At 35.1% G+C, this 27,667-nt stretch overlaps 2 protein-coding genes, 1 non-coding gene and 1 pseudogene across 4 annotated transcripts; 3 read left to right on the forward strand and 1 right to left on the reverse strand.

Moving 5' to 3' along the window:
- LOC112512847 overlaps positions 1-696 on the reverse strand; it is a 3,394-nt pseudogene extending 2,698 nt beyond the window's left edge.
- A 94-nt stretch (positions 697-790) lies between these two features.
- LOC112513913 lies at positions 791-897 on the forward strand. The gene has a single exon (XR_003069373.1). It is a non-coding gene; the product is annotated as a small nucleolar RNA R71 (small nucleolar RNA).
- A 5,427-nt stretch (positions 898-6,324) lies between these two features.
- On the forward strand, positions 6,325-7,155 carry LOC112513518. Its single transcript, XM_025119805.1, has 2 exons — positions 6,325-6,535; positions 6,657-7,155. The coding sequence occupies exons 1-2, from the start codon at positions 6,448-6,450 to the stop codon at positions 6,941-6,943; spliced, it is 375 nt and encodes a 124-aa protein (XP_024975573.1). The 5' UTR covers positions 6,325-6,447; the 3' UTR covers positions 6,944-7,155.
- Positions 7,156-21,889: 14,734 nt separating this feature from the next.
- Positions 21,890-27,619, forward strand: LOC112513545. Of its 2 annotated transcripts, XM_025119839.1 has the most exons (15): positions 21,890-22,052; positions 22,895-23,022; positions 23,274-23,406; positions 24,089-24,245; positions 24,395-24,473; positions 24,651-24,691; positions 24,822-24,938; positions 25,065-25,145; positions 25,748-25,807; positions 25,874-25,925; positions 26,887-26,961; positions 27,072-27,119; positions 27,223-27,258; positions 27,333-27,407; positions 27,515-27,599. In XM_025119839.1, exons 1-15 carry the CDS (start codon positions 21,890-21,892, stop codon positions 27,578-27,580), a joined length of 1,311 nt encoding a protein of 436 aa, XP_024975607.1. In that variant the 3' UTR covers positions 27,581-27,599. The 2 variants fall into 2 exon arrangements, with proteins under 2 accessions (XP_024975607.1, XP_024975608.1); XM_025119840.1 differs by lacking the exons at positions 21,890-22,052; positions 22,895-23,022 and having other exon boundaries at positions 23,360-23,406; positions 25,748-25,801; positions 27,515-27,619.
- The last annotated feature ends 48 nt before the right edge of the window (positions 27,620-27,667 follow it).

Consider the following 27,667-nt stretch of genomic DNA (forward strand, 5'->3'; position numbering starts at 1 on the left):
TTTTCTCTAAGGGTAGGACCGGTCTTTCTTTGGCAGGAACCAATGCTGTAGCATCAGCTTCTGTCAAAATTGGTGCACTATCTTTGGGCACTTTTTCTTTCAACTCCTTCCCACTCCTAAGGGTCACTACTTTCACATGTTCCTTACCTAGGTCTCTAGGGACCTCTGTATTACTGGGCAAGGTACCTAGGGCTCGATTGCTTTGGTTAAGCGCAAGTTGACTGACTTGAGTCTCTAAATTCCTGATAGCCGCACTTTGTTGATTTATCAAAACTTGGTTTTGTGCTTGTGCATGTGTAAAAAGTCCTTTAATCATTGCTTCCAAAGAAGATGATTCTGTCTGTGGAGGAGGTTTGGTCTGAAAAGGTGGTTGTGAATTCTGAAAACTTTGTTGGTGAGTCTGAGAGTTGGAACTATTTCCATGATGTTGTGGTTGGAAATTGGAAGTTCCTTGTTGATTATGGACTGGTGGATTTAAACTTGGACTGTTCCAGGAAAAGTTCGGGTGTTGTCTCCAACTGGCATTATAATTGTTGGAATATGGATTAGCTCGGTTATGAACATAATTTACTGATTCAAAATTATGAGTACAATGTTGGCTGATATCTTTTTCTGTGATTGAGCACGTGGGTCATCCCAGTGCCCATTGTTGGCTGATATCTTTTCCAGGATTTCATATCCTTCATTATAGGTCATAGCTGTAAAGGCTCCGCCTGCAGTCGCATCGAGCATTTGTTTTGCCATGGGATTTAACCCATTGTAAAATGTCTCAAGTTGAATACAGTACGGAATGCCATGGTGTGGGCATTTCCTCAACAACTCTTTAAACCTTTCCCACGGGTCAACAACAGCCTCATCGTCCATTTGTCTAAAAAGACAGATTTCATTCCTGGACTTAGCGTTCCTTGTTGGTGGGAAATATTTTCGCAAAAAAAATTCCGTCATGTTACTCCATGACGGCACAGAACCCGGTGTTAATGAGTTAAACCATGCTTTTGCACGATCCCTCAAGGAAAATGGAAACAAAGTGAGCCTTAGAGCGTCATTTGACATTCCCGGGATCAAGAAAGCATCCGTGATTTCCATAAAAGATTTTAAGTGCAAATGTGGGTCCTCCGAAGGTAATCCGGCAAATTGGCCATTCGTTTGCAACATGTAAAACATTATTGGTTTAAGCTCGAAATGGAGAGCGGTTATATGTGGTCTAACTATCCCGGAATTCAATTGCTCAAAATCTGGAATTGCATAATCCATGATCCTCCCATTTTTGGAATTTGCCAAATTAATTATGTTCGGAGTTTGTGCTCTTTGGTGCTCATTAGGTTCCGATTATGTGTCCAAATTAATATCATTACCATTATGTGGATGTTCTTGTTGAAAGTTCGGAAATGGTGGAATTTGTTCAAAACCCGGCGATTGGTTTTCCAAATGTGGTATTTCTGGAATAATTGGGGGAGGTAACGCCATGTTTGGAGGGAGTAGAGCAAAAAATGCTCTTTGAGCCCTCCTTCGATGGTGAAACGTTCTCTCAATAGCGGGATCAAATTCGAAAAATTCTTCGCGTTGTGACTGTGGCATACACCACTTTAAAAATGATTCCGATGGTACTAGAAAAATCAAATCTTTTAATTTACTCAAAATAAAACTTTAGCGAAGCAATCCCCAGCAACGGCGCCAAAAACTTGGTCGGTTGTATTTCACACCTTTAGACTTAATGAAATTGGGCCATAAAGCAAGTATACAATACAGCTCAACGACGTCTTTCCAAGTAATAAAGTGGTACAAGTACCGGATTATCGTCCACAGGGATTGTGGCCTAAGTTAGAATAGAGTCCAATGAAAGAGATGATTTCAGATGGCGATTTTGAAGACTTTTCTTTGATTGTAAGGTAATCCAAAACAGAATACATATTATATAAAAGAAGCAAGGGTATAAGACTTAAGGTGAGACCCAAACGCAAATTCCAGCAGCCAATGCTATAGGAATGCTACAGCAAGCAGTGTTTCGAAACTAAGTTCCACCATCTATTTTGAAGGCATTCCTCTCGGACTTCACCATTTCACTATCTTATAGCTTTCCACCCATATCTCTATKTGKTRTCCGGACCGGGGATAGTGACACAATGGTGTTTTCAAAATATATGGATAAACAAATCTCTTTGTTAAAAATCACTCTCTCAATTCGATTCTCATATCATTCGAGTTGGCGTGTTCTTGATAGTTCATCTCTGAATCTATCACACTTTGACACTTTTGAAGAACAACCAACCCGTCGGGAGTTAAGTTTTGAAAAACATAAATGACAAGTCTCCTTGTYGGCAACTTTCTCAAGTCTACCTCTTATGTCATCCAAGTTGACGTGCTTATTGATGGCTTATCTCTAAGCCCACTGCACTTTAACACTTTCAAAGTGATCAACCCGTCAAGAAGTGTGCTTGGTTTTTATAAAAACTCGAATGAAACAATGGAACGTCGTTTACAAAAACACTTAGCTACTTTCGTTTGGTTTAAAAATCTCACATTTCCGTCTCACACCCAAGCTATAAAAGCTTAGCTACTCATAACGGAAAGTAAAATACAATAAAAATAAATGACGGAAAGTAAAGACATAAATGTAAAGAACGGAAAATAAATGACGGAAAGATAAAGAACGGAAAGTAAATTGCAGGAAAGTAAATTGCGGAATTTAAATAACGGAAAGTAAATGATAATAAACATAAAGGGGCATAAAATAAAGAACGGAAAATAAATGACGAGAAATTAAAGAAGAAAACTTGAAAATTCAAGAACTTGGAATTTTCTCAAAAGGTGCTCTCAAAATCAGCCCTAACTAGCTGATTTTGATCTTGCAAATATGTTATATGATGTGTTTAAACATATGGCCAAGCTCCCCTATTTATACAAAAAGTCTAGCATAAAACAACAAAATTATAACCCAATAGTTAATGACCAAAGACTAATAACAAAGGGAATCTTAGGCACAAGATGATCCATTAGTCCAAAAATCCCTGATTAATAAAATCTTCCAGTTGGCATCTAGTTGTCGTCTATTCAGCATCCAAAAGTCAACAGCTTAATCGTTAAGCCCTTGCCAAACCGTGTACGTAACAGGTGGTTGCTGCTGTAATGCTGTAGCATCAGGCTGTTTTACAAAAAATTCTCCGTTAGCTTATATTTTTATGTCCCAACAAGTTAAACCACAATATTTTAGCTCCATAACAAAAGTATAAAGAAATAAATCAAAATGACTCAAAGTGAGAACGAAAGGAAACTAATTATAACTAAAAAGACGTAAAACGGATGCATTATGTGTTGAATTCTCAACACATATCATCTATATTAAAGATATTATGTTAACCAGTGACTATATAGAGGAGATTAGTTGACTAAATCTCTTCATGGGAGAGATTTGTGATCAAAAACCTTGTTCAATAAGATATTTCCATAGGAATCAAATCTCATAGTAAACGAAAGGAATCTCAACATTACGACTAAAGTATACACTCAAGCTCTTGGGAGAGATTAAGGTATCAGGACCTAAGATACCTAATGTTTCCATGACACCGACCGACAATGTTTAGATAGAAGGGGAAGACTTATTGGCAAACAAGGGAACATACTAGAGGTTAATTGTAATACTAATCTATCTTCCACATACATGAGTTGATATCAAATTTGTAATATATTTGACATATGGAAGTAGTGTTCCAAATACTATATTATCTAAAGAAAAATCCATGATATGAATTGTTCTGCATGAAAACCTATGAGAAAGGTATCAATATTTACTCGAATGCAAACAAGGGAGGATTTGCGTCGAACGAACAATCCACAACGGAGTACACATATGAAAAACATACTTAAATGATCCTGGTTCTAAATTCCCATTATCAATATGCGCATAAGTCAGACAATGATTTTTTTTTTAAAATTTGAATAATTGGCGGACTATTTGGTTCAAATTCCATTGGATTCTTTTCCTCCATAGCAACAGAGGGATATCATTGTCAATACAGCAAGCCATGGATGCAACTTCCTCACAAAAGACTTTGGAATTTTCTTCATTGACAACATATATCATACTTTCTTGAGAATGGTATAGTTTATGCTCTCTGTAGCCCTATTCTATTGAGGAGTATGGGCAATGATATGATGCCTTGTAATACCCTGCTTTCTACAAAAAGCGTTAAACTCTTCCAAGTAAAACTACTCTGATTCATTCTCTGAGGGAAGGTATATGATTTCCGATCTAGTTTGCTTCTAAATCACCTTCTAGCCTCTAAAAATAGCTAACACAACCCTTGTGCTTTAAGAAAAATCACCATACTTTTTTGGTCATATATGATTGTGAGCATATACAAATCTCTACCCATGGAAATGTTTCTAACCAAACCCCATACCTCTGAATGGATATAATTAAGAGGTCACTTAGTAGTATGCTTCCCAATTGATAATCTTATTCTATAGGACATGCTAGCTATACAATGCTAACAAAATACATATTTGTTATCTTGTGGTCATTCAGTAAACTCCTTTGACTTAACTTTCTCATGTCATTAGAGCCCATTTGTCTGATTTAGAGATGCAACACCTTAGAAAGATCTGAGTCAGTCAATATTGTCTTTGATGTTGTAGTTAGACTTGACAATGGGATTATTTAGCCCTCTGGATTTTGGATCTTAGTACCCAAAAAATCTTTCTATACAAACAATTGTTTGTATAGATAACTAAATATATTAAATAACTATTTTTTTCTTAAATGTGAACGTTTGTGACTTCTCGTTGTTCCTTCATGACCAATACACCTCTTCTAACATTTATAGCTTAATTTATATGCAAGAACTTGTGACCTTTTCATCAAGCGAGCTAAAAAGGATATCTTTAAATCTTGGGAACATGTTTTGGATTCCCCATTATATGCACAATTCCATCATGCATGAAGACTCAAACTACGCCTTGACCCTCAATAATACACGCGACATTACATTCGATCAACACAACTCCTTCAAGATGAAACCAACAAAAGTTGGGGCACATGTGGAAAGTACAACCCGAATCTAGAATCCAATCTTCTATAGGCTAACTTCATTATCAGAAACAACCATGACTTCATCATCCTCAGACTCAACTGTATTATCTTCACTGCAAGTTCCAACTAACTTCTCTTTGGTGGCAACTTTGTTCTCAACTCGTAGCTTTAAACATTCATCAATAATCTTTTTCCAACAAAATAAACATTTGACATTTCCTTCTACATAAATTGCAAAACTTCTTTTTATCATGAGACTTTGGTCCGACTTTCTAGAAGAATTTGAAATCTTTTCAGATGATCTTACTCTTCCAATTAGTTAGTTTATCAGGCTTTGGCTCATTACCTTGAACTTCTATTTTCATTTTCTTTCGAACTCAACAAAGTGCATGTACACCTCTTTAATAATGAGTGTACATGTCTCAGTTATAAACGATTGTATCCCTAAAAATTGGCAAAAGACGAAGGAAAAGAACATAACAAGATCGACCCAAAATCTTCCTCATCATATAGCACATCCAGAATTTTCATAAGTCACCAAAAATCTCCTTAAACTTTGAAATGTCTGCAACAATAGAACCACCTTCGGATAAATGATAAGCATACAACTGAGATTTTTACTTAGCAAAACACGACCATTAATAAGTTTTGCAATCACAATACGATAAAGGAGAGAGTGACATATGAGATTTTTATGGATAACAACGAAAGCTAATCTGCTATAGATATTGGTATTACAATGACGAAGATACAAGCCTTAACGATAGAAAAGATAAAAAACATGTTGAAAAACAAATGCGACAAGATGAAAAACAAGTTGGATATGATTGACACACATACCAACTTGAGGGGGATTGAAGAACTTGAAGAAAAAGGTGGTTTGGGGTCTTAAAAGAAATATTTAATTATCATAGTATATGTAACGTATTGATTAGGTCAAACAAAAGCCATCTAAAATTAACTATTACTGTGATTTTAGTTATTCCCTATTTTAATCTAAGTTTGCTTCAAGTTCAATAAATATGAGAATACGATTAAATGCATTTATTAATGATATATGTTTTTTTTCTACATCTATATATTCCTTCCTACCATCCACTTCATCTTTTCGAGAGATTTGTTAATAAATGATTGTTTAAAAGACTAATTTTGTATTAACTTCACATAAAAGTGTGTATATATATATATATATATATTATATATATATATTATATATATATATATATATATATATATATATACTTTTGATATATATAAATAAAAGAAGCATGATGAAAGACAACTAGTGAGAGATGTACATCAAGATTCTCTGTGATCTCACTAACTTAACCTCTTTCCTCGGCCTTTCGTTCTACACCACATAATAAACTCATTCAAAGAATCTCTCTCTCTCTCTCTTTCTCTTTTGGTGAGCACCGATGGTTCATATGGGAAGCTGCAGTAAACATGCTTCCAGTATCCTCTTCTTGCTCATGTTAATCCTATTCATCAATTATAAGCATTCAGGTAACAATCGATCTCTAGCTGCTAGCTGCTCTCCTTCTTAATAATCGTTCTTCTATATGTATATGTATATGTATATTGGATGTGGATGGTTTGTGATGAATGATTATAAAATTTGAAGCAGATGGTGCAGGTGGTGATGAATTGGAAAAGAGTAGTAGTAAAATTGGTGAATTAGTACCAATAGGAGTGGGGAGAAGTGAATTCAGGTTGGAAATGGATTATAAGCAGCGAAGGAAGCTTGGTCCTTTTCAGGTATGCTTGGGTTGCAAGTGCTGTGTGGTGGCCACTGATCCAACCACCTGCTCAAACATGCCATGTTGTTTTGGCATAGACTGTCAGCTTCCAAACAAGCCTTTTGGCGTCTGTGCTTTCGTCCCCAAGACCTGCAACTGTACCACTTGCAGCTAACACCCACTATCCATCATATGGTATATATATATATATACTTACATATATATATATATATTAGTTGTACATGTGGCAGACAGACACCATATGCTCAGATTTCTAATAAAATAAGACCACTCTTGCCCTTCTATATATCGTGCATAAAATAATATTAGTAATCAGATTATTGTACTTTGTTTTTGCAGAGAATATATGTGCATTTTGAATCCCAATCTACCTGCTCTTTTTCTTTGCTGATTTAATTTAAGCAATTCATCCATCCATTTATTTATATATGTTACAACTATAACATATTGGTTCTTGTTTATTATTAGCATATATATATCTCTATATATTTCATAAGATTAAATAACGAGATCGATAGATGAAAGTGGTTTACACAATTTGTACAAATTGGATGGTTTGCATTTAATCGCTCCAATATATATATGGGGTCATTCAAGAGAGAATTCAATAATTTGTAATAACGGTGAGATTTAATCTCAATAACAAATCAAAGGTTAAATTAGGAAACTAATAATAATCAAGTAACAATGTAATTCAACAATCAAGAGCAACAATTAAAGATGAAATCATCATGTCATAATATGTTTCTCTCTACACAAAGTTTCTCTATCTAGAATCTCTCTTTAAGATATTACAATAAAGAAACATTTTCTAATTACAAGAAGTCAAGGTATTTATACCATCGACTATTACAAGAACGTAAACTACAGCAAACTCTAGTTATAATGTTGATATTTCACAATTGTAAACAACTCTTTGACCATGTTGACTTTCATCTTTGACCCCTTCATTCTTCATTGCTCAGTGATCTCGAATACAATAATATTGGACCTAACAATTTCTCCTCTTATATTCGAGGTCACATTTTTCCAAAAAAAAAATCCCTTTGTTTTCACTTCAATCAATCTTTCATTTAAACTATCTCCCCCAATGAAGACAATCAGACTTTATCAAACATCGAATAAGACGAATCTAAAAAATAACAATCTCCCGTTTTTAACAAATATATTCTTTAGATCAAAATCTTCACTTTGAAACAATCTTCAAAACCTTCAGACGTTTTAAAACAGTTTTCAATTTTCAACGGTCAACAAATCTTCAACAAATCCTTTTCAATCAACAAATTAGTTCTAGACATTGTAGGCTTTAAGTTTTGACACTATGTGAACTAAGCTCATTATCATTATATCATGAAAGAATCCAATTTCGTCAACAACTTTCTTCAAACAACTCTGATTCAATCATTCAAAGAATCTTTCACAGATAAGTCAACACAAGTCAGTATGTCAACACCAAATGCTTCAAATCAGTATCAATCATTTCATCACATCTACAATCTTTAAATCCAATGGATTTTCAACCTTAGATTCAAAAGATTAGATACAAATCTTCTCTTCAACATGATCACTTAAAATTTAACTTCCCCTACATATATGATCTTTTGTTAGCTCCCTCTGAACATTAGCACATGTTACAAATATCTTTGATAATCTTTTCTCTTCTCCTCTTTGATATGTCTTTGATACTATTTCTCCCCCTCATGATGATTAAGAGAAACCTAAACATCATGAACAATCAAGACTGAAATTTCTCCCCGAATGAATAATACAAAAAAGTAAACAAAAATTTCTTCAAATATACTCCCGTTGTACATATTTTTCTTAAGCAACTTCAGGTAATCTCCCCCTTTACACAAAATAAAATTCTCTTCTTCAGACAATTAAAATTTCCTCCACCTTAAAAATTGATCTTTTCCAAACCAATTTCCCCTTCATAAAAGATAATTCCATTATAATCAATCTCTCCCCCTTGAAAATTGGGTAATCGTCTAACATACAGAATCACATTTAGTAACTGTTATCACTACGATTGAAAAGATTCAATTTAGTGGCCTATTTTCAGAGTTTGCAATAATAAATCTCTGATAGGACTTCAAGTTATCACAGAAATAAAGTTAAAAAACTAACTTCTCAAACTGTTCTAACATAAACACAAAGATATGCAATGGGAATCACAAAGACACGTTAATGTGTCAAGAAAATATCATTCAGATATATTTGGCTCAATAGACTCAATGTACATATAACATAAAGTTCGAAGACTGGATGTGCGTCTTCTTGTTTCAATATCTAAATCTTTCTAATGAAGAAATAGATAGATTATATGTTAATTCTCCGTAATATATGAAACAAGCACCTTTTATGAGATACTTGAGTAGCTAGGTGGGGTGACACGCGATACTTGAGTAGCCAAAAGAAGATTTGCTATTCTGAAACAAATGATTTTGTAAATCAAAGGAGATTGATGTGGCTTGTTTCCAACATTGTCCTCTGTAGTTGATTTTCTTCTCTAAAACATTTTCACCTTTTTAAAATGTTTACCTAAACTATCAACAGAATCATTATGAAACAGATTAGATTGATGAGTCTAATGTTTTGAAGAACCATTTGATTTGTTGTATCTGTTAGAATATCGATTAGATTCAACACTTGAAAAGTACTTATTCTTACAAATACAGATTGGAGAAAAATGATCAAATTTATGAATTGAACTTGAAGCAGTTTCATAAGAGAAAACAAAATCAGTATGAGTTGATTCATTATACGGTGAAAAAACAGTAGTATCAGGACTAACATATTCAGAAAGATTCAACTTTAATTGAATTCTCTTTAACTCTCTGCTTAGTTTTGAAAATTATCTGTTCAAGTTCTTTGACTTTGTCGGACAAAACAATTCTTTCTCCAATAATCAAATCAAATTTCGTTTGAAATTCATATTTCATTTTCTACTCAGTCACAAGATCTGTTTCTAAGATAGATAATTTCTTTGAAAGCTTACAATCCCATTTTCAAATACTTTCCTCTCATCTTCAAAGTCTTTTTCCAAAGTTTTCCTCTTGTCAGACATTTCTTTAAAAATTTAAACACACTTCTTATGAGTAGTTTTTCTTGTTACTCTCAAAAACAATTATCTACTTTATGAGTTCAAGAATCTTTGATTGAAAACCTTTTCTTTCAAACTCAAATTCTTCTTGTTCCTTATCAAACTTTTTTCTTTCAAGCACAACAATCTTTTCAAATTCAGAAATCTATATTGAAAGCTTCACCAGTTGTCATCTTACAAGATTTAATTTTGCTTTCAAAACATTTCCTTCCAAAATCAAACTTGTTCTTCTCATCAGTAAAAATCTTTTTCTCTTTCTCAAACTCCTTTCTTTTTGTATCCAAAACCTTTTCAAGTTCAGATATTTTCTTTGAAAGCTCAACATTTTTCTTAATACTTTTAGTCGCATATCTTAAACTATTAGGATTCTTAAAGAACTCAAGTAATTGCTTTTGCAAACTACTTTTCTTCAACAAGTTTTTCTTTATCTTCTTGTATACTTTTTGCCCAACTTAAATTTTGAGCATTTTCATTATTCATTTTTAGAAGAAAATTATAATTGTTTTCCGGTTTCCTCCAAAATAGAATATGTTATTTGAGTTCCAGATTATGTTTTTCCAAAACAATATTATTCATTATCCTCTAAAAAATCAAAAACACTAAATCAGATCTTTGAATATACCAAAAATATGAACACTTGTTACCTGACCAAATGACCGTTAACCAAAATGATTATCAGAAGATTTGAAAAACTTTGACATAAAGTCAAATCAAAATGAATAGTGTTCCCCTACTGCGACTTAAAGGAGGTTATCGCATAACACCTTTATCGCATAGAACACAAAATCAAATGTCGTACAACACAATAATGAACAGTAAGTTTATTGCAGGCCTCTTGTGCGATAACCTCCTATATCACACGCTATAAATTTATGAACAGTAGTATATCGCATGTTTCTTGTGCGATAGCCCTATATATCACACGACTCTTTTGCGATAAAACTCTTTGTCGCACAATGTTTTGTGCGATAAACCTGATATTACACGCCTTTGTTATGCGAAAACTTTGTTTGTCGCACACAAACTATGTGTGATAACTATGAAGATTCACTTGTGCAATAACTTTGAATACACAGTTGTGTGATTATTATGATGATCATGCAATAACTTTGAATCTTGATCAATTCGAGTCTGAAATCACAAAAACTCAACAAAACATGATTAGAATATGATAATGGGACTTGAAAATGATGTAGAAACACAATTAATAAAGGGTCTAATCACAAATTTGAATCAAATAACAAGAATTTAATCAATTTTTCCCCCTGATATTGGTCGGGGTTGTTTACCTCAATAAAGGCAAAAACTTGCTTCCCTTTTCCATGAACCTTCCACGAATAAAGAAACTTTAAGAGTTGCCTAGATGCGGTTTTCTGAGTTCTGAGATGTGAGCTACATCCACCAAGAACATTTCTCCCTTTTAAGCGTAAAACTTCATATTTTAACAACCGGAATAAGGAATCTTAGAATTCACCCCGATGAAAGTTCTTTATCCTGGAAAGTTAATCTAGTCTCCGCGAGCGCATTTGCGCTACCAGAAAACGCATAGGGGGTTTGGAGACACTCGACCTTGACCTAATCCTTATGTAAGGCTTGGTTTATTTACTGTTGACATTAAATCTAGATTTGTTATTCGAGGTAATTCAAGTATTGATTTATAGAAAGGGATTTATCTTTTATTTGATGTATTATAAAATAATTAATTTATTCGCTCTTTCCAAATTTGAGGGTGTTACAGTTAAAGATCATTTTTTACAATTGAGAACTCAAAAATCGGAATACAGACCCAAAAAGATGACAAACAACCAATGATTCTGGTCACAAACTCATAGTGATGATGAATCCCTTGAGGATGAACTTGTCTCATGAAGTATGTGAAGATGCAAAATTTGTCGGAAGAAAGGGTTTCATTTTGATTTATTTTCTTGGGATTTGATTTTATTTTTTATTTGCTTAGGTTTGATATCTACGTGTAAAGGAAAACCGTGTTGGGTTTCTAAGTGCCGGATCAGAATTTTCACCAGATCCTAAAAGGTACATTCCTAAACCTCTATGATGTGTTATAATTTAATTCAATGTCTCATTTGATCCGACTTTGGGTTTTAGATTTAGAAAAGTTTTTTTTTTCTAAATTATTGTAACAAAATTTTAATTTTTCGTTATGTTCAAGATTACAAGTTCAATTAAAGCCCCACACTGGTATTAGAGTCACTATAAGCGTTCAGTTAAAATAAGGACAACATTTTATATGACAAATATTTTTAAAGAAAAATTAGACCCACTTTAAGAAGGGAAAAGTCCAATAAAAACCAATGGACTTTATTTTTTTGATTGATTAAGTTCCTAGACAATTTTTTGGAACAAATAAGTCATTGGACTTTTGAAAATTTGTTAAATAAATCCTTAAACTTTCTTAAACCTGTTAAATAGGTCATCATTCTTTAAAAATATAACTTGTAACCTGGTTAGCAGGTAAACCAAACAAATAAAAAAAAACCCTAAAACTATCAAAAGATCGTCGCTTCCATCCTCCCCTCTCCCTCACTCAATTTCCCCGGCCTACACCATTCCTCACCACAACACCTCCGGTCACTGCCGCACCACCGTCCATCGTCGCCGCACCACCAGCCGTTGTCGCACCACCACCGCGTCCGTCGCCACCGCAGCATCCGGTTCCCGTAATTTTTGATTTCTCAGGTTCGGTTCCAACAATTTTTTGATTTCAAAAGTTTCTTCTCATTTTATCTTTTAGGGTGCATTTCCATTGACATAAACACTTTGATTTCGAGTTGACCACTAACTTCTGTAGGATTTTCTTCCCAATTCTTCATTCCAGCCTCATGTGATGAACCTGAAGTCTCCAAATGCAGTTCTTGTTTTTCCCTTTTGATGTCAGGTTGTCTACTTGAAACTCTACTGTTTTTGGCTTTAGTGACACGCGTATTTGAAGTTTTTGAAAGTTGTTGCGATTTCACTCTAGAGTCTCTCAACATCGTCAACTGGCCBAATCTTTCRACTTTTTCTTCTCTTCRATTATTCAAAGAAGAGAKAAACTCTCAATGAGCMGGRCATAACTTATGGCTTTAATGCAAACTTTTATCTGGTGGTGAATCATTTTTTATTTTACATATGATCATCTTTTCCATAGTATGGGAACATCATAGCTTTTTAGGAACTTTTATCTTCTTATGTGAATATGTTAACTGATATCTTAATCAACAAGGTTATTTGTGTACAGTCACAAATGAGCTGAAAGGTAAAAGTGTTTGCCTTCTAATACAGTCTGTTAAATGAACTGTTAAATTTGCCTTCTGTTTCAATGTAGCACTTTATGACGAGACCATGTGACTTCTCATAAATCCCTGATGTTCCAGCTGCCTTCATAAGCACATGCATGCTCATCCTGATTGTATTTTTTTCCTTTTTAATCCTTGTGGTTTTCTGTTGATACATTCATAACAACTGGGCTGAGATTTTCGGGATTACTTTATCTGCATTGCCACTTCTTAAATGAGGTTTTTCATAGCAGGTCTTCGACCTAGAGACATTCAGAGTATTGATCCTGCACTGTGATTGACCAACACAATGCCCTCATTATTGGTATGGCACCAAGTCAAGTTACTGTTTATGGTGTTTTAGTTCATGCTTATGAAATTCAAAAATCTTGAAGTCACTTTCTTGGCATTTATCTCTACTCCAGAATGTTCTATAGATTGTTGTATTCAATTTCAAGTGAGTCTGTTGTTAATGATGAAGACTGTGATGAAGGTGATATTACTATTGGTGATGAAGAGCATTATGAAAGGGATGATGTTTTAGACCTCAAGAAGGGTTACAAAAAATTCAAATGGTTGTATCTCCACCAGAAATTAATGATGTAAATGAAGAATTGTTCATCCCACGACTTTAACATAGATTARGTGTTACTTTGGTATATTTTAGCACAACCTAAGGTATATTTTGGCACAATAGTTGGTATTTTTGGCGCAACTTTTGGTATATTTGGGGCGATTGTTTATATTTTTTTGTGCGACTTTTGGTATATATTTAGGTTCAACTTTTGGTAAAATGCTCAAATTTTGTATACAGATTATTTATGCTTTGGGTACAGCTTTTGTATCTTTTGAGAAGAGTAATGAGAATGGTATTTGTTTCATTTTAGAAATTGAAGTATTTTTTTGGTTAAAAAATGTTTAGGGACTAAATCATTCAAAATATAAAAGTTCATTAGTTTTTTGGTAAAATTATGTCCAAAATTTGTATGCAGATTATTATGCTTTGGATACAACTTTTGTATATTTTACGAATAGTAATGAGAATGATATATTTGTTTTTTTTAATGTAAGTACTTTTTTCGTTCAAAAAATATTTATGAACTTGATCGTTCAAAATATGAAAATCCATTGTTTTTTCGTACATTTTTCACTAACAAAATGTATTTAACATATTTTAGAAAGTCCAAGGACTTATTTAACAGGTTTTGTAAAGTCCAAGGACTTATTTAACAGGTTTTGTAAAGTCCAAGGGTTTATTTGTTCCAAAAAATTGTCCAAGGACTTAATCGTTCCAAACAGTAAAGTTCGTTGGGTTTTTTTGAACTTTTCCCCTTTAAGAAATAGTCTTTGACCATCCTATTTTAAAAAGGCCCAACCCCACAGGATTCAAAGGGTTTTTATGTTTTGTCGCCTCATTCAATGTCCACAGATGGTTTTGTTGTCGGAGGCCGATGCCGAAAAACTAGGGTTGTTGTCATCCTTGTTCCTCACCGTTGGGTTGCTGCTTATGGGGTTTGGACCTCACTTTCCACCGTTGTTTTTATCGTCCTCCCTTCATCACCTGCGACTGTTTTATGCTGGTGACCTCGTTGTCGCCCTGGACCACAATCAAAGGCCATGGGGCTAGTCACTAAACTCACTTGAATTTATTGTGTTAGACCTCATCACTGGCCACCATTGTGTTTCTCCATTTTTTTTCTTTTTTCGTATCGGCCCAAACCACCTAGGACCAATGATTGAACCGTAAGAGGGCTTCCTGTGTGCAAAACATGTTTCGACAGGGTCTGTCGTTTTAGATGGCTGATGTCGCTTCTAGTTTACGTTTCACCCAACGCCCCCTCCCTGGCAGTCGACATCTAGTTTTATGTTTCCCATCATCACCATCTTCCATTGTGCCAGGCCGGATGCTATGTTTGGTCGCCTCTAGACTCACGTCGACTGATTGTTGGTTGTCAGATGGAGAGTTACTACTGACCTTGTGTCAAATGGCTTGGGCCGTTGTTTTTGGTTTTGTAACAACACTATTTTTTTTAAGAAAAGATTGTTTTTTTTATTTTGGGTTGATGACCTTTTTGTTTTGGTGTCAAAATCCAGGAACTGCTAGGGTTTTGTTTGATAGCCGCTCGAGTCTCACAGTTGTGGATGGTATTTAGTTCACGATTCTGCACTGCTCGGACACCTCGAGCTAGCAATTGGGGTTGTGACCTTGTTCAAATAGTCAAATACTAACTATTAACATACTCGGTACGGGGAGGGTCGGGGAGATACAATACTTGGCTCCGGCCCCAACCCCGGTTTCAGTGGCGGATACATAGCTAAGCCATAGGGGGCACAGGCCCCCAAGAAACCCACAAAAAAGAGCATCATTTATAGCTTTAAATGTATTTTTTAACCTAAAATTACAAATAGGCCCCCAACAATTAAAAGGTAAATCCTCAAATTTAATCCCTACCATTTCATTTACAACTTCCATTTTATTTCATTTCAGGGAGTTACCAATTTAAGAATCAATTAAACTCTAATGTCCCTAATTTCTAAGTCTTAACTCATCGAAAGTCATTTTATTTGTCTTGTTTTATTTACTATAATTCTAATAATTTGATCCATCACTATTTTTTTGTTTTTTTTTTCCAACTTTCTTTTTGCATTTTATTTTTTATAGATTTATAATTATTGTTATTTGTTGATTATTAATTTTCTATTTCTTGATAATTGACCCTATGGTTCTTGAGTTTGTTCTTTAATTTGAGTTTGTTGTTTTGATATAGGGTTTACTATTAGTTTATCTTTTATTTCTAGCATATTGGTCTTTTGTTCTCTAGTTTCTTCTTATTGAATCTAATTTCTTGCCCTCTGATTTCTTGCTATTAACTATTAATGTGTACTGTGTTCATTTGTTTTAAGTTGAACCGAAATAAAAATATGTGTACAATGTCTCTGTTTATCCGAAATAGTAAAAATTAATCAAAAAAAGGAAAAAGTTATATTTATTTGAATAAACTGAACAGTTTAAGCCGACAACCGAATAACCCAAAATCATCTTGGTTCGGATGAGTTATTCGGTTTCAGAATTTTTTTTGACACCTCCAACTCCCTAAGTTTTCCCCCAATAATAAAATTTTATAGATCTGTCACTGCCCGGTTTGCCTCTACCGGGGATCCCCGACTATGGGACCCGTTTTAGGGGGAAATCCCCATCCCCATTCGGGTGGGGTGAACCGGGTTCCCTACCGGGTCAGGGCAAATCATCATCCCTAACTATGGTTGACACTGACCATCAACAAGATGTTGAATCTCAACAGTTTGGTGAAGAAAATAATGAGATACAAACAATTCGAAGATTAGTTAGGAACCCTCAAGAGCCTAAGAGATATGGTTATCTCATTGGCAGTAATGATTCAGTTCATAATGAACCTGTAACCTACCAGGAAGTCATACCAGCTTTAGAATCCGATAAATGGCATGATGCCATGAAGGCTGAAATACAATCCATGTTAGACAACCAAGTTTGGAACTTGGTTGATGCACCTACCAACTTCAAAGTTATCGGGTGTAAATGGGTATTCAAAAAGAAAACAGACATGGATGGAATTGTGCATACCTATAAATTTAGGTTGTTATCAAAAGGTTTCACTCAGACTCAAGGAGTAGATTATGATGAGACTTTTCCTTTAGTAGCTATGATTAAATCCATCAGGATTCTTCTGGCCATAGTTGCGTATCATGACTACGAGATATGGCAAATGGATGTTAAAAATGTGTTCCTTAACAGAACTCTAAACAAGGACGTATATATGGTACAACCAGAAAGTTTTAAGCATCTAAAGTACCCTGAAAATGTATGCAAATTGCAGAGGTCCATTTATGGACTAAAGCAAGCATCTCGTAGTTGGAATCTTCGTTTTGACGAGAAAATCAAGGAATTTGATTTTGTAAAAAACGAAAATGAACCTTGTGTATACAAGAAGGTCAGTGGGAGCATAATAGTATTCTTGATCCTATATGTTGATGACATATTGATTATTGGAAACGACATCCCTACGCTTGAAGGAGTAAAAGTATGGCTAGGGAAGTGTTTCGCGATGAAGGATCTAGGAGAGGCGACATACATCCTTGGAATAAAGATCTATCGAGATAGATCTAACCGCTTAACTGGATTAAGCTAGAGTACATACATTGACAAGATCTTGAAACGCTTCAAAATAGAGGGTTCCAAGAGAGGAAACTTGCCAATGGTCCATGGCATACAACTGAGCAAAACTTGGTGTCCTAGCACTAAAGAGGACATGAACCGTATGAAGAATGTTCCTTATGCTTCGGCCATTGGTTCAATCATGTATGTCATGTTATATACTAGACCAGACATCCCATATGCCCTAAGCATGACGAGCAGATATCAGTCAAACCCAAGTGATGTTTACTAGATAGCAGTAAAAAATATCCTAAAGTATCTGAGAACAACTAAGGATATGTTCTTACTATACGGTGATCAAGAAAGAGATATGTGTATCCAAGGGTATATAGATGCTAGTTTCCAAACTGACCGTGATGACTTTAAATCACAGTCAGGATATGTGTTTGTATTAAACAGAGGCGTTGTGAGCTGGAAAGCTATAAGCAAAGTATAATAGCAGACTCAACTACATAATCGAAGTATTTTTCAGCGTCGGACGCTATGAAGGAAGTTGTTTGGATGAAGAAATTCATCTCAGACCTAGGAGTGGTTCCTAGCATATGTGACCTTGTCAAGATATATTGCAACAATGATGGTGCTATAGCTCATGCGAAAGAACCAAGGTCACATCAGTACTCTAAGCATATTCTAAGACGATACCACCTACTTCGAGAGATCATTGATTGAGGTGAAGTGAAAATATGTAGAGTTCGATCAGAAGATAATCCATCAGACCCTCTAACCAAGCCTGTGAGTCAAAGCAAGCATGATGCTCATACCAATTCAATAGGCTTGAGGTTTTGTAAAACACTAGTCTGATTTGTAATTTTAGTAAAACTTTAAATTATTTGAACATAAAACAGTTATGTTTTTATATGTTTTAGCATATTGGATATGAGTATTTACATTAGACATTTATGTGTTCATTATTAGCATGTTTAAGTATCCTTAAATAAAATGATGATCATATTGTTTAAAACTGTCCTTGATCCATTATTACCAGGGGACTGGTAATAAATAAAGATCATTGTGAAGTCTGGTCATAATCCAAGTAGTAAATGCACTAGGTGCAACCAGAGTCACATACACTTGTTTAGGGGTAGGTGTTGGACAAGACCCACAGTCAGGATCACCTCATAGATCGATGTCATAAGATGAGTCCTGAAATGATGGACACTCCTATCCTCATACTTGAGATGTGCATTGGTAAATACTGCCGAAGGAGTGTTATACTTTGATGTAGTCTAACGTTATCCTTAATCGGGTACTCATAAGGGATATGTTGGTTATGACACGAATTGTGTATAAGTCATGTAAATGCAATACGGGATTTGCTCCTCCCAAGTTGAGAGAGATATTTTTGGGCCCCTCGATAACATAGTCTAATCCATATGGCCATAGACAAGTCGATTAGTTAAACTAATAGCAAATGTTTGAATCAAATATGTTGGAATCGAGAAACATAATCTTTGAACTCTAAAGGATGAGATAGATTTATGTCTTATGTTCAAAACAAAATATCGTGAAGCAAAAGGATAGAGGAATGATATTACCATATGATTGATTGAATCAATCAGGATTGCTCAAAAGGAAAGCACATTTACATAGCCTTGTGGGTGGTGACGTGTTGCTAGACGCTTACCATCGTTTGTGTTACTATGTGTCATGTGCAAGTGGGAGAATGTAAGTTATTATATGCCCACGACACGTATCGCACAACGATACTGCTAAGGATTATGTAAACCTACAGAGTCGCACACAAAAAAATATGTTTGCTTACATTTGAAAGTAACCCAAAATTCATGATTGACAGTTAAATAATTATTCTTGAAGAATAAGTATAGGATATGTCTTACAACGTAATTATGATAACTACAAGGTATTATCTGTAAATAAGCATAATTATTTAAGCTTTAGATAACTATACAATTATTTACAGATAAACATCAAACCTTATTTAAAGTTGTGGTTTGAGTATGATATCGGTTCATATAAATAGGGAGTTAGGCCAATTCAGTTTAGTGAATTCAATTCTCTGAATTTAGTTATCCGTTTACATACACATATTTAGACTTAGGGTTCTTTTGGGCTAGCACCTAGTGGAGGATCTACGCGTGTTCGTGTGTGGATCAATTGTAAAGGAAACCGTGTTTGGTTTCTAAGTGTCGCATCAGACTTTTCACTAGATCATAAAAGGTACATTCCTAAACATCTTATGGTATGTTATAATTTAATTAAATGTCTCATTGGATTCAGCTTTGAGTTTTAGATTTTTTTTTCTTAAATTATTGTACCAAAAATTTTATTTTCCACTGCATTTAAGGTTTCAAGTTCAATTAAAACCCAACTCCTCTTTAGTTAACGAACTTTTCTAACGGAAGTTAGTTAGAGGGACATGAAGTGTTGAAAGTAACAACCACGGTGATCAAAAGTGTAATTATTATTTAATAACGACAAGATTTGATAGTGGATGATAATAATTTGGACTAAAAGTATAATTTACTTTAGTTTATATTCATTGATGAATATATAATACCATATGAAATTTTGATTAATTATGTAGAATATTCATCATTGAATATACAATATACAAATTGCTTGATTGATGAATATAGTGTATATTTATCATTCTCATGTGACCAGCAAAGTTGACGGAATAAATATAACAATGTTGGGGTCAAGGATGAAATTTATAATGAAATGAAAACTAGAGAGTTACAAGTGTAATTTTGAAACTTTAGGGACAAAACCAGTTTTTCTGATATATTCTTAACAGTATAACATAAAGTTGAGATATATAAAAAATTAAATGATTTAAAAATACATGAGATTCAAGAAAAAAGTTGATTGGTTATGTTCAGTTTGGTACATGGGCCATACATGAATGGAACTTCAATCTAATTGTCTATCAGATGGAGATCTAGAATTTTTTTTTTCGACTGATAGCACCAGTTATAACTATAAGAAAATAATGGGTTGTTCGGTTTGTTTTTATTAAGTTTTGTATGGATAAAGTTGTCTATAATGATAAATGTGTTTGTATATTATTTGATAAATTGTTGTTCAGTTGTTATGCTGAATGAACAGTTGAATAGTGAAAATTATTATTTTACCCTTTGCTTTACATTGAAGGAAAAACGATCACCTATGATTAACACAGCAACATGTTAACATTAAAGGAAAAACCAAAGAACTATTCATCACCACATGAGAGGAGGAGCGATAGATCAAAATTAAACTCAAAATCAACAACTTAGTAAAAGTTCATCCCATAAAGTTTATGGTACAAACCTTAATCAGAAACTCATATCAAACCCACAATCACGAGCAAAAAAAACAATGAAGACTAAAGATGAAGAACCCTAAATCAAAAACATTGGTATGATTGCCATTGTAATCAAGCAAGAAAGATGAAAAACAAATGAGGGAGGGGTCACGATTACAGGGAAAAAACTAGCAAAATATCGAGGGGTAGATTTGAGGAACAAAAAACTCAGTTAAGAAAGGGAAAACGAGAGATGGAGAGAGTGAAGAGAAGATGAAAGTATTCAGGGAGGAACGCACTTCAAAAACGTCTTTCATCGGAGAAGATGAAACGGTAGTCCGCTAGATAAAGACGCACTGGTTGTTTGTCGGAGAAATTCAACAAATCATGGAGGGAGCAACAAGAGAGAAGATCGAGTTTGGAGGAAGTGTCTTTCATGTTTCAGGGGTAGGAGATGACTTCCTTCTATGGGCTGAGCGAGTAAGCCCTTTTCTGACCCATCAAACCACTTACCGAACATGTCATACAGCCCATGAAACCGTTACTGAATAGCCTCTAAACTTATAAAGTTTTCACTAAATCATTACAAACCTGTTGGTCTTGTGTCCTACCCTTGTCATTGCCTTTTAATCCAAATTTTTTAAATTTAAAGTTGAAAAAAATAAAGAAATTAGTCAAACCCGCATCTTTACACAAACCATGCCACCAAAAACTCGTGTATTTAGTTTACTTTCACCAAACATAATGACACGTTAGAAATAAAACGAGTAAAAAAATTTAGACTGTGCTAGCATGTGCACTCTCGCCCCTCCTTTACGGCCCATATTGTTTGAGTCATATTTGGTAAGAATTAAACTTGTTTGAGAAACATTTACCACGTATCAATACTTTTATATCTTATTCCACAATACAAAAAAAACGTACAAGTTTAGGGTAAAATAATCTAATTTGAATTCATTTTTGTGCCATGTCTTTCCGTAGCCAAAAGAAATGGCCATGGATCAAAATTACTTTTATATTGAAGAAAAATAACAATACAAATATAACAACTAATTTATCAACTTCAATTGAAAGCATTGATGATGGATGAAAGAGACACAATTGTAACGGGAAACTTGGTGGTTACTCCCACTCTCGATGGAATCTTCTTCTTCCTCCATTAGGATATTCTCTTTCATTCCCTGCTTCCATTACTTAAATCTGTACCAATTAACAAGAGGAGGAGGATCTGATCCATTCAGCCTTCCCACCAGTAGCTTAATAGCTGTACATCAAAAGTATTAATGGCTTCCAAGGGCGGTCTTCTTCCCATAACCAGAGCTTTTCTTTCTTCTTACTATGATAAACACCCATTTCCCACCATTTCCGATCATGTGCCTCGCCTTTCTCACCACCTTTACAACTTGTCCAACCATCTGTGCACCACTACTACTTCTCTTCCTCAAGGTCCATCATTTCATTTCTTTCTTAATTTTACTCACTTATTATATGTGATTTTACTGATCCCTCCCTTTAGGAACTATATATATTTGGTATAACGGATTGTATGTATATATATATATATATATATATAGGGGCCTAATCAAATGAGAACTAATTAGTTTATGGTAACTGTGAGAACCAATATTAACCACAAATCAATAGATAAATTAGGAAATTTATAATTTTGGCAATTTTGAATTAAAATATTAATGCAAAGATATTTTTGGTATTTTAAAACTTTCTTCCCTCCTCTCTTCTCTCTCCGGCCACCGTCCGCCGGCTACCGTCCTCCGGTGATACTACAATGGTATCACAATGCATCATATATGTGCTTGGGTATCACATTGATGTCGTTTGTGTGGTCGATCGAAGATGTAACACAGTGGTATCACTATGCATCTTATATATGATTAGGTATCACAATGTATCTTTTGTTTAACAGAGTCAATATTTTTAGGTATCACAGTGGTATCATAGTGGTATCACCGGAGGACGGTGGCCGGAGGCCGGAGAACGGTGGCCGGAGAGAGAAGAAAGGAGAGAGGAGAGTTTAAAATACCAAAAGTATCATTGCATTAAGATTTTAATTTAAAATTACCAAATTTATAAATTTCCTAATTTATCTATTGATTTGTGGTTAATATTGGTTCTCACAGTTACCACAAACAACTCAGTTCTCCCTTGAATAGGCCCCTATATATATATATATATATATATATATATATATATATATATATAGTTAAAACAAATGCATTAATTCCTGGAGTGGAAAAACTTATATATACATGACATGTTTCATGTTTCAGGAGAAAGATTGTTGCTAAAAGAAGTGGAGATGCTCCCACCACATAAAATTGATGAGAATATGTGGAAAAACCGTGAGCATATTGAAGAAATCATTTTCTTGCTGGAAAGCTCTCATTGGCCAAAACCGGTGAGATGCAAAAGTTTTTTAATTCAGTTCAGCCATTAAACTTAGGCAGAAAATCTTGCATTTTCGCTACCTAGACTAGAGTGCATTGCAAATTTAGGCTGGGTCATGTTACATTAGGCTTTCAAGATGTTCTCAAAGGTCTCATCTTTTCCTATATGTTCTGTTAGGTGCAGTATTCATGTTTCTTTGGTTATTCATATCTCATCTTGTCATCCATCTCAAGTTCCATTTGCTTGTTATTCTGTGAGCAGCTTCAACAACAGTCCACACCTGAAGATGTTGAACTTGCGCACCTTCTTACACGCCTAACAGAAAAATGTCAAGGCACATTGAAGCTTTTGGAATCCATCCAATCCAAGAGTGCTGAAAATGTGTTCAACACAGGTTAGTCTCAGAGTCTTTTGTTTTCATATTTTTGGGGCTGTGATATTCAAATGGTTTGGGTCTTAGCCTTGCGACCATGAAGCACGAACAACAATATCATACACACTCTCTTAACATTTGATTTCGCTTTTAAGTGTGTTAGTGATTGAAACTCTTTAGACAGAGATAATTGTCGAGAATCCATTTTAGCAAAATCGAAGACACCATTTTCTGATATACCTTACTATGAGTGTTCTAATGTCTTCATCAAATATATACATGACTGATCTGTCATGACCATTGACTTGGTACCCAGATTTTTCAAAATGTCAGAAATTCTGAATCTAAGGTTCAATCTTTTCCCCCATTGATGCAATGAAAAATATGCATGAAATTGGAGCATACTTTGGCCTGGTTGCTTCAAGTGGAAAGCTGTAATCAGTTTTGAACTTCCCAAAAACAGGAGTGAAGACATTTATTTATACTGAACTTTGACAACCAGAGCCTGATTATGCTAATTAGACAAACAACTTGAAACTATTTGTCCACTATTTATACTAGTCAGAAATGGTTAACTTGGATTAATTATTCATGATCAATGATTTTGGTCATCCTGCCTATGAGATGAGTCAATCAGGGTGATTCTTGTTTGGTTTTTTTATTTTTTTTATTTTAATGATAATAGTTGTGATTACATGGGCAGTTATGACCTATATGCCCCAAGACTTTCGAGGTGCACTGATTAGAAAACAGAGAGAGCGCTCCGAGAGGAATAAGAAAGCTGAAGTGGATGCTATAGTAAATTCTGGTGGAAGCATACGTGATCGATATGCTCTGCTATGGAAACAGCAAATGGAACGGTAAGAGACCTGGTTCCCAGTTCTGAGGCAGCATATGAAAAATCTTAATATGTTGCTGAAGTCAACTCAGCTGATACGTATTCTAGGCCATTGGTAGGCTTAACAGTTTTCTTTTGTCATGTTTTTGCTGATTAAATATTTGTGTCCAGGAGAAGACAGTTGGCTCAGCTTGGTTCTGCTGGAGGTGTCTACAAAACAGTTGTGAAATACTTAGTAGGCGTACCACAGGTATGTTATTGGGTTTCTAGTTTGCTTGTTACCATTTTGCTGTTAATTCCCCCATTCCCTAATATGTTTGAAATTATGTCTTTGTAATCCTACGGTTTCTGGGGCTCCCTAAGGTTGTTTGTCGTAGTAGATACAGCCATATGCATCATATATGACCTACGTTCATACTTGCTACAGGTTCTATTGGATTTTGTTCGGCAGATCAATGATGATCAAGGGTATTTTCTTTCAATAAAAGTATTAACAACACAAATTTGGCTGAATATATTTTCTTATTTGGCCTAGCACAAAGGATAAGAAGCGTTCTAAATTCTAACTAGGCTAAGCTGAATTTCTTTACATATTTAGGCCGATGGAGGAACAACGACATCGCTATGGACCACCTGTGTATGCCCTTGCAAAATTAGTGCTCAATATTCACCTTTTTCTTTCTTTGTCATGGTGGCGCTTCGAAGATATTAAATGGTGAGCATGACGTCTCTTTTCTTGTTTGCATTCTTATTGTTTGTTTCTGATGCAAGCAACGCTGTTGGTTTTGAAGTCAATAGATTTTCCTTTTTTTGGTTGGTTCTCATGATATCTACTAAGCAGGCAGAAACATCAAATATCTATCTTAGAAGAAGCGGTTGATGTCTATACGTCCGAGATGGAAAGATTCCTCAAATTCATTGGGTACTGATTCTGCTTCCCGTAACTAATGGTTATATAGTTAGCACCAGTACTTTATATCTATAATCCCATCCTCTCAGTTCACAGTTTCGGTGGTAACAAATCTTTAGTTCGTTAATCCTTCTAAATTGTAGATATTGGTCTTGATTGAATGAGAACGATTAGCGTCTTATTACTGCAAGAGGTTTCACCTTTTTGCTATAGATTACATCCCACAGTGTTTGAACTGAAGAAGAAAGTGTGGTTGTCCAAGCAAGAGCTCTACCTCTTATTACAATGAGATGTTAAAACTTGATGGCAAGAGTTGGATTTGTGTTTCAGCGATGAACGGTAGAATCGTAGAGATATGCCACAATATTGGAGGAAATGAAGGCCTTGTAGAAGATGAAGAACACATGCATGGTAGATGGTAAACTTAGCTAAGAGCAAGAAAACATTAGGTTGAAGATGGGTGTTTGCACTGGCTCTAATGCTTCTTATAAGTATAATTAATTAGTGCTACCACCATGCATATGTTCATTGTGAATATGAAATTTGTCTTCATTGAATGACATATGGCATAATGATACTTGATGACACTAATACATTGTATATGTTTTTGATAGGGAAGTGTTTGCAAATTCTCCTTTCTTCGTTACAGCCGAGGAAGCCGGTGCAAGGTATGTGTAGAATTGTTCATTTACGATGTGTTGGAACAATGCACTGATTATGTTTTATTGCGTTTTCTGCAGTAAAAATGATGAGTATAGAGAATCAAGTGTTCCTGCTGGGAAAAGTTATGAGGTATTTGTTTTGCCAATTTTACAAGGAAACGTAGCTACACAACCCCAATCTATCTTAGGACTCCGATAACGTTATCTACTCTCTTTCAATCGTCTAGGCTAGCTACATGTCCCCACCCCCAACTAACGTTCCAAGCACTCATACCAGAGGTCATGTCCTCTGAAATTTCTGAGGCTTCAAGATCAATGCTCAATTGCTCAACCCACGTCCTCCTCGTGCTCCTCCCCCCCCCCCCCCCCCCCCTCTCTCCTTGACCATCACTTTCCATCCTTCTCGTCGGAGCTGCCATCTGTCTCCTACAAACATGTTCAAACCACAACAGTCTTCCCTCCCTCAACTTATCCATGATAGGTGCAACTCCCAACTCCGCCTGAAAGACCTTGCTCGTATCTAAGCATTCTCTTTCTTGCAAATTTTCTCTCATGAGCCTTCCTTGTTGCCCAACACTCGTGTTGACCCATACAACATCGTTGGTTCGATGGCTACATTGTAGAATTTTGTCCTTCATTTTAGCGGAACTCTCTTGTCACGCAGCACCCTCGTGGCATATAGACCTAGAGCGAGCCTAGATGTGCTAGGGGTGAGACAAAATGCCAGCAGGGGGTAGCTCGCCAGAAGATTCAATGCAGATCGAGTGCGCGCTTGATGAACTCGCGTTCATGAACAAGGCTAGACAGAGCTTGCTTCCAGAAGCGTGTGCAATGTTGGAAGGCTGCACAAGAGGAAGAGAGCACCACGAAGATCGCATTAAGGCCGAAAGCGAGTTTGAAGACCTTGCTTTCAAGGCTGAGTTCGGTGAAGCCGGGAGCGACTGATTTAGGGGTTTATACAGAGAATCTTTATTCCACAATACTGATCACTAAACTTTGCTATCTGAATGTTATTGTTGGATCTTGTTTTAATAAGATTATCATCAAGTTTTATATGAAATAACACATTCTATTTTGTCCTTTCCCTTTAGGTTTCACTAGAGGTGGAATCAGTAAATTCATACATTGCTTGGGATTTCTCCGTAGCACAAGGGAAAATTAGCATGGTAATTAATATCCACTACATTATTCTTGTAACTTATAGCAAAGTAAGTCGGACTTAGAAAGCTTACAAAATCTGTGGTCTTAATGTATGGATCTGACAATGTTTTCACAGGACATTGGATTCAGCATAGAGTACACAAATTCTTTGGGACAGAAAACAGTAAGTTGAAGTATTGGACTTGTATATTTTGGTGCTTCTGTTTCCTGTTTGATGTTCTGTGAACTGCTTTTCTGTTTTTGATTTGGTTTTCTGATGTGTATAGCTGATGTTGCCTTACCGGCGGTACGAGTATGACCAAGTAAGTGGTTTTAATTGTTGATGATTTTAGAGCACAGAAGGTAGGATTTGATGAATTGTTTGATTTGGTTGCAGGGTAACCTGTGCACACTCATGGCTGGCAAGTACAAGCTCATTTGGGATAATTCATTTTCAACATTCTTCAGAAAGGTTGGCACTCGTTCTCTATCTCTACTAATTTGATTAATCAAAGATGGTTCTTGTGGAAATTATTATAACAAATAAGATTATTAAGTAGTGATGATTGTAACATGCAGGCCCTTCGATACAAGGTGGACTGTATACCACCGGTTGTCGAAGCAGCTGCAAGTGATCAAGGGTAAAGTTGATATATGTATGTATGTATGTATGTATGTATGTATGTATGTATGTATGTATGTATGTATGTATGTATGTATGTATGTATGTAT

The sequence above is a fragment of the Cynara cardunculus genome (assembly GCF_001531365.2).
Source record: "Cynara cardunculus var. scolymus isolate 2C chromosome LG 5, CcrdV1, whole genome shotgun sequence".
In the NCBI taxonomy this organism is placed as follows: domain Eukaryota; kingdom Viridiplantae; phylum Streptophyta; class Magnoliopsida; order Asterales; family Asteraceae; genus Cynara; species Cynara cardunculus.

What these genes read in the sequence shown, in the direction of transcription:
- LOC112513518 (XM_025119805.1), top strand. Translation starts at nt 6,448, where the DNA reads ATGGTTCATATGGGAAGCTGCAGTAAACATGCTTCCAGTATCCTCTTC. An exon ending in CATCAATTATAAGCATTCAG is followed by an intron (nt 6,536 to 6,656) that starts GTAACAATCGAT and finishes AATTTGAAGCAG; the next exon opens with ATGGTGCAGGTGGTGATGAA.
- LOC112513545 (XM_025119839.1), top strand. Translation starts at nt 21,890, where the DNA reads ATGGCTTCCAAGGGCGGTCTTCTTCCCATAACCAGAGCTTTTCTTTCT. An exon ending in TACTACTTCTCTTCCTCAAG is followed by an intron (nt 22,053 to 22,894) that starts GTCCATCATTTC and finishes TTCATGTTTCAG; the next exon opens with GAGAAAGATTGTTGCTAAAA. An exon ending in CTGCTGGGAAAAGTTATGAG is followed by an intron (nt 25,926 to 26,886) that starts GTATTTGTTTTG and finishes CTTTCCCTTTAG; the next exon opens with GTTTCACTAGAGGTGGAATC.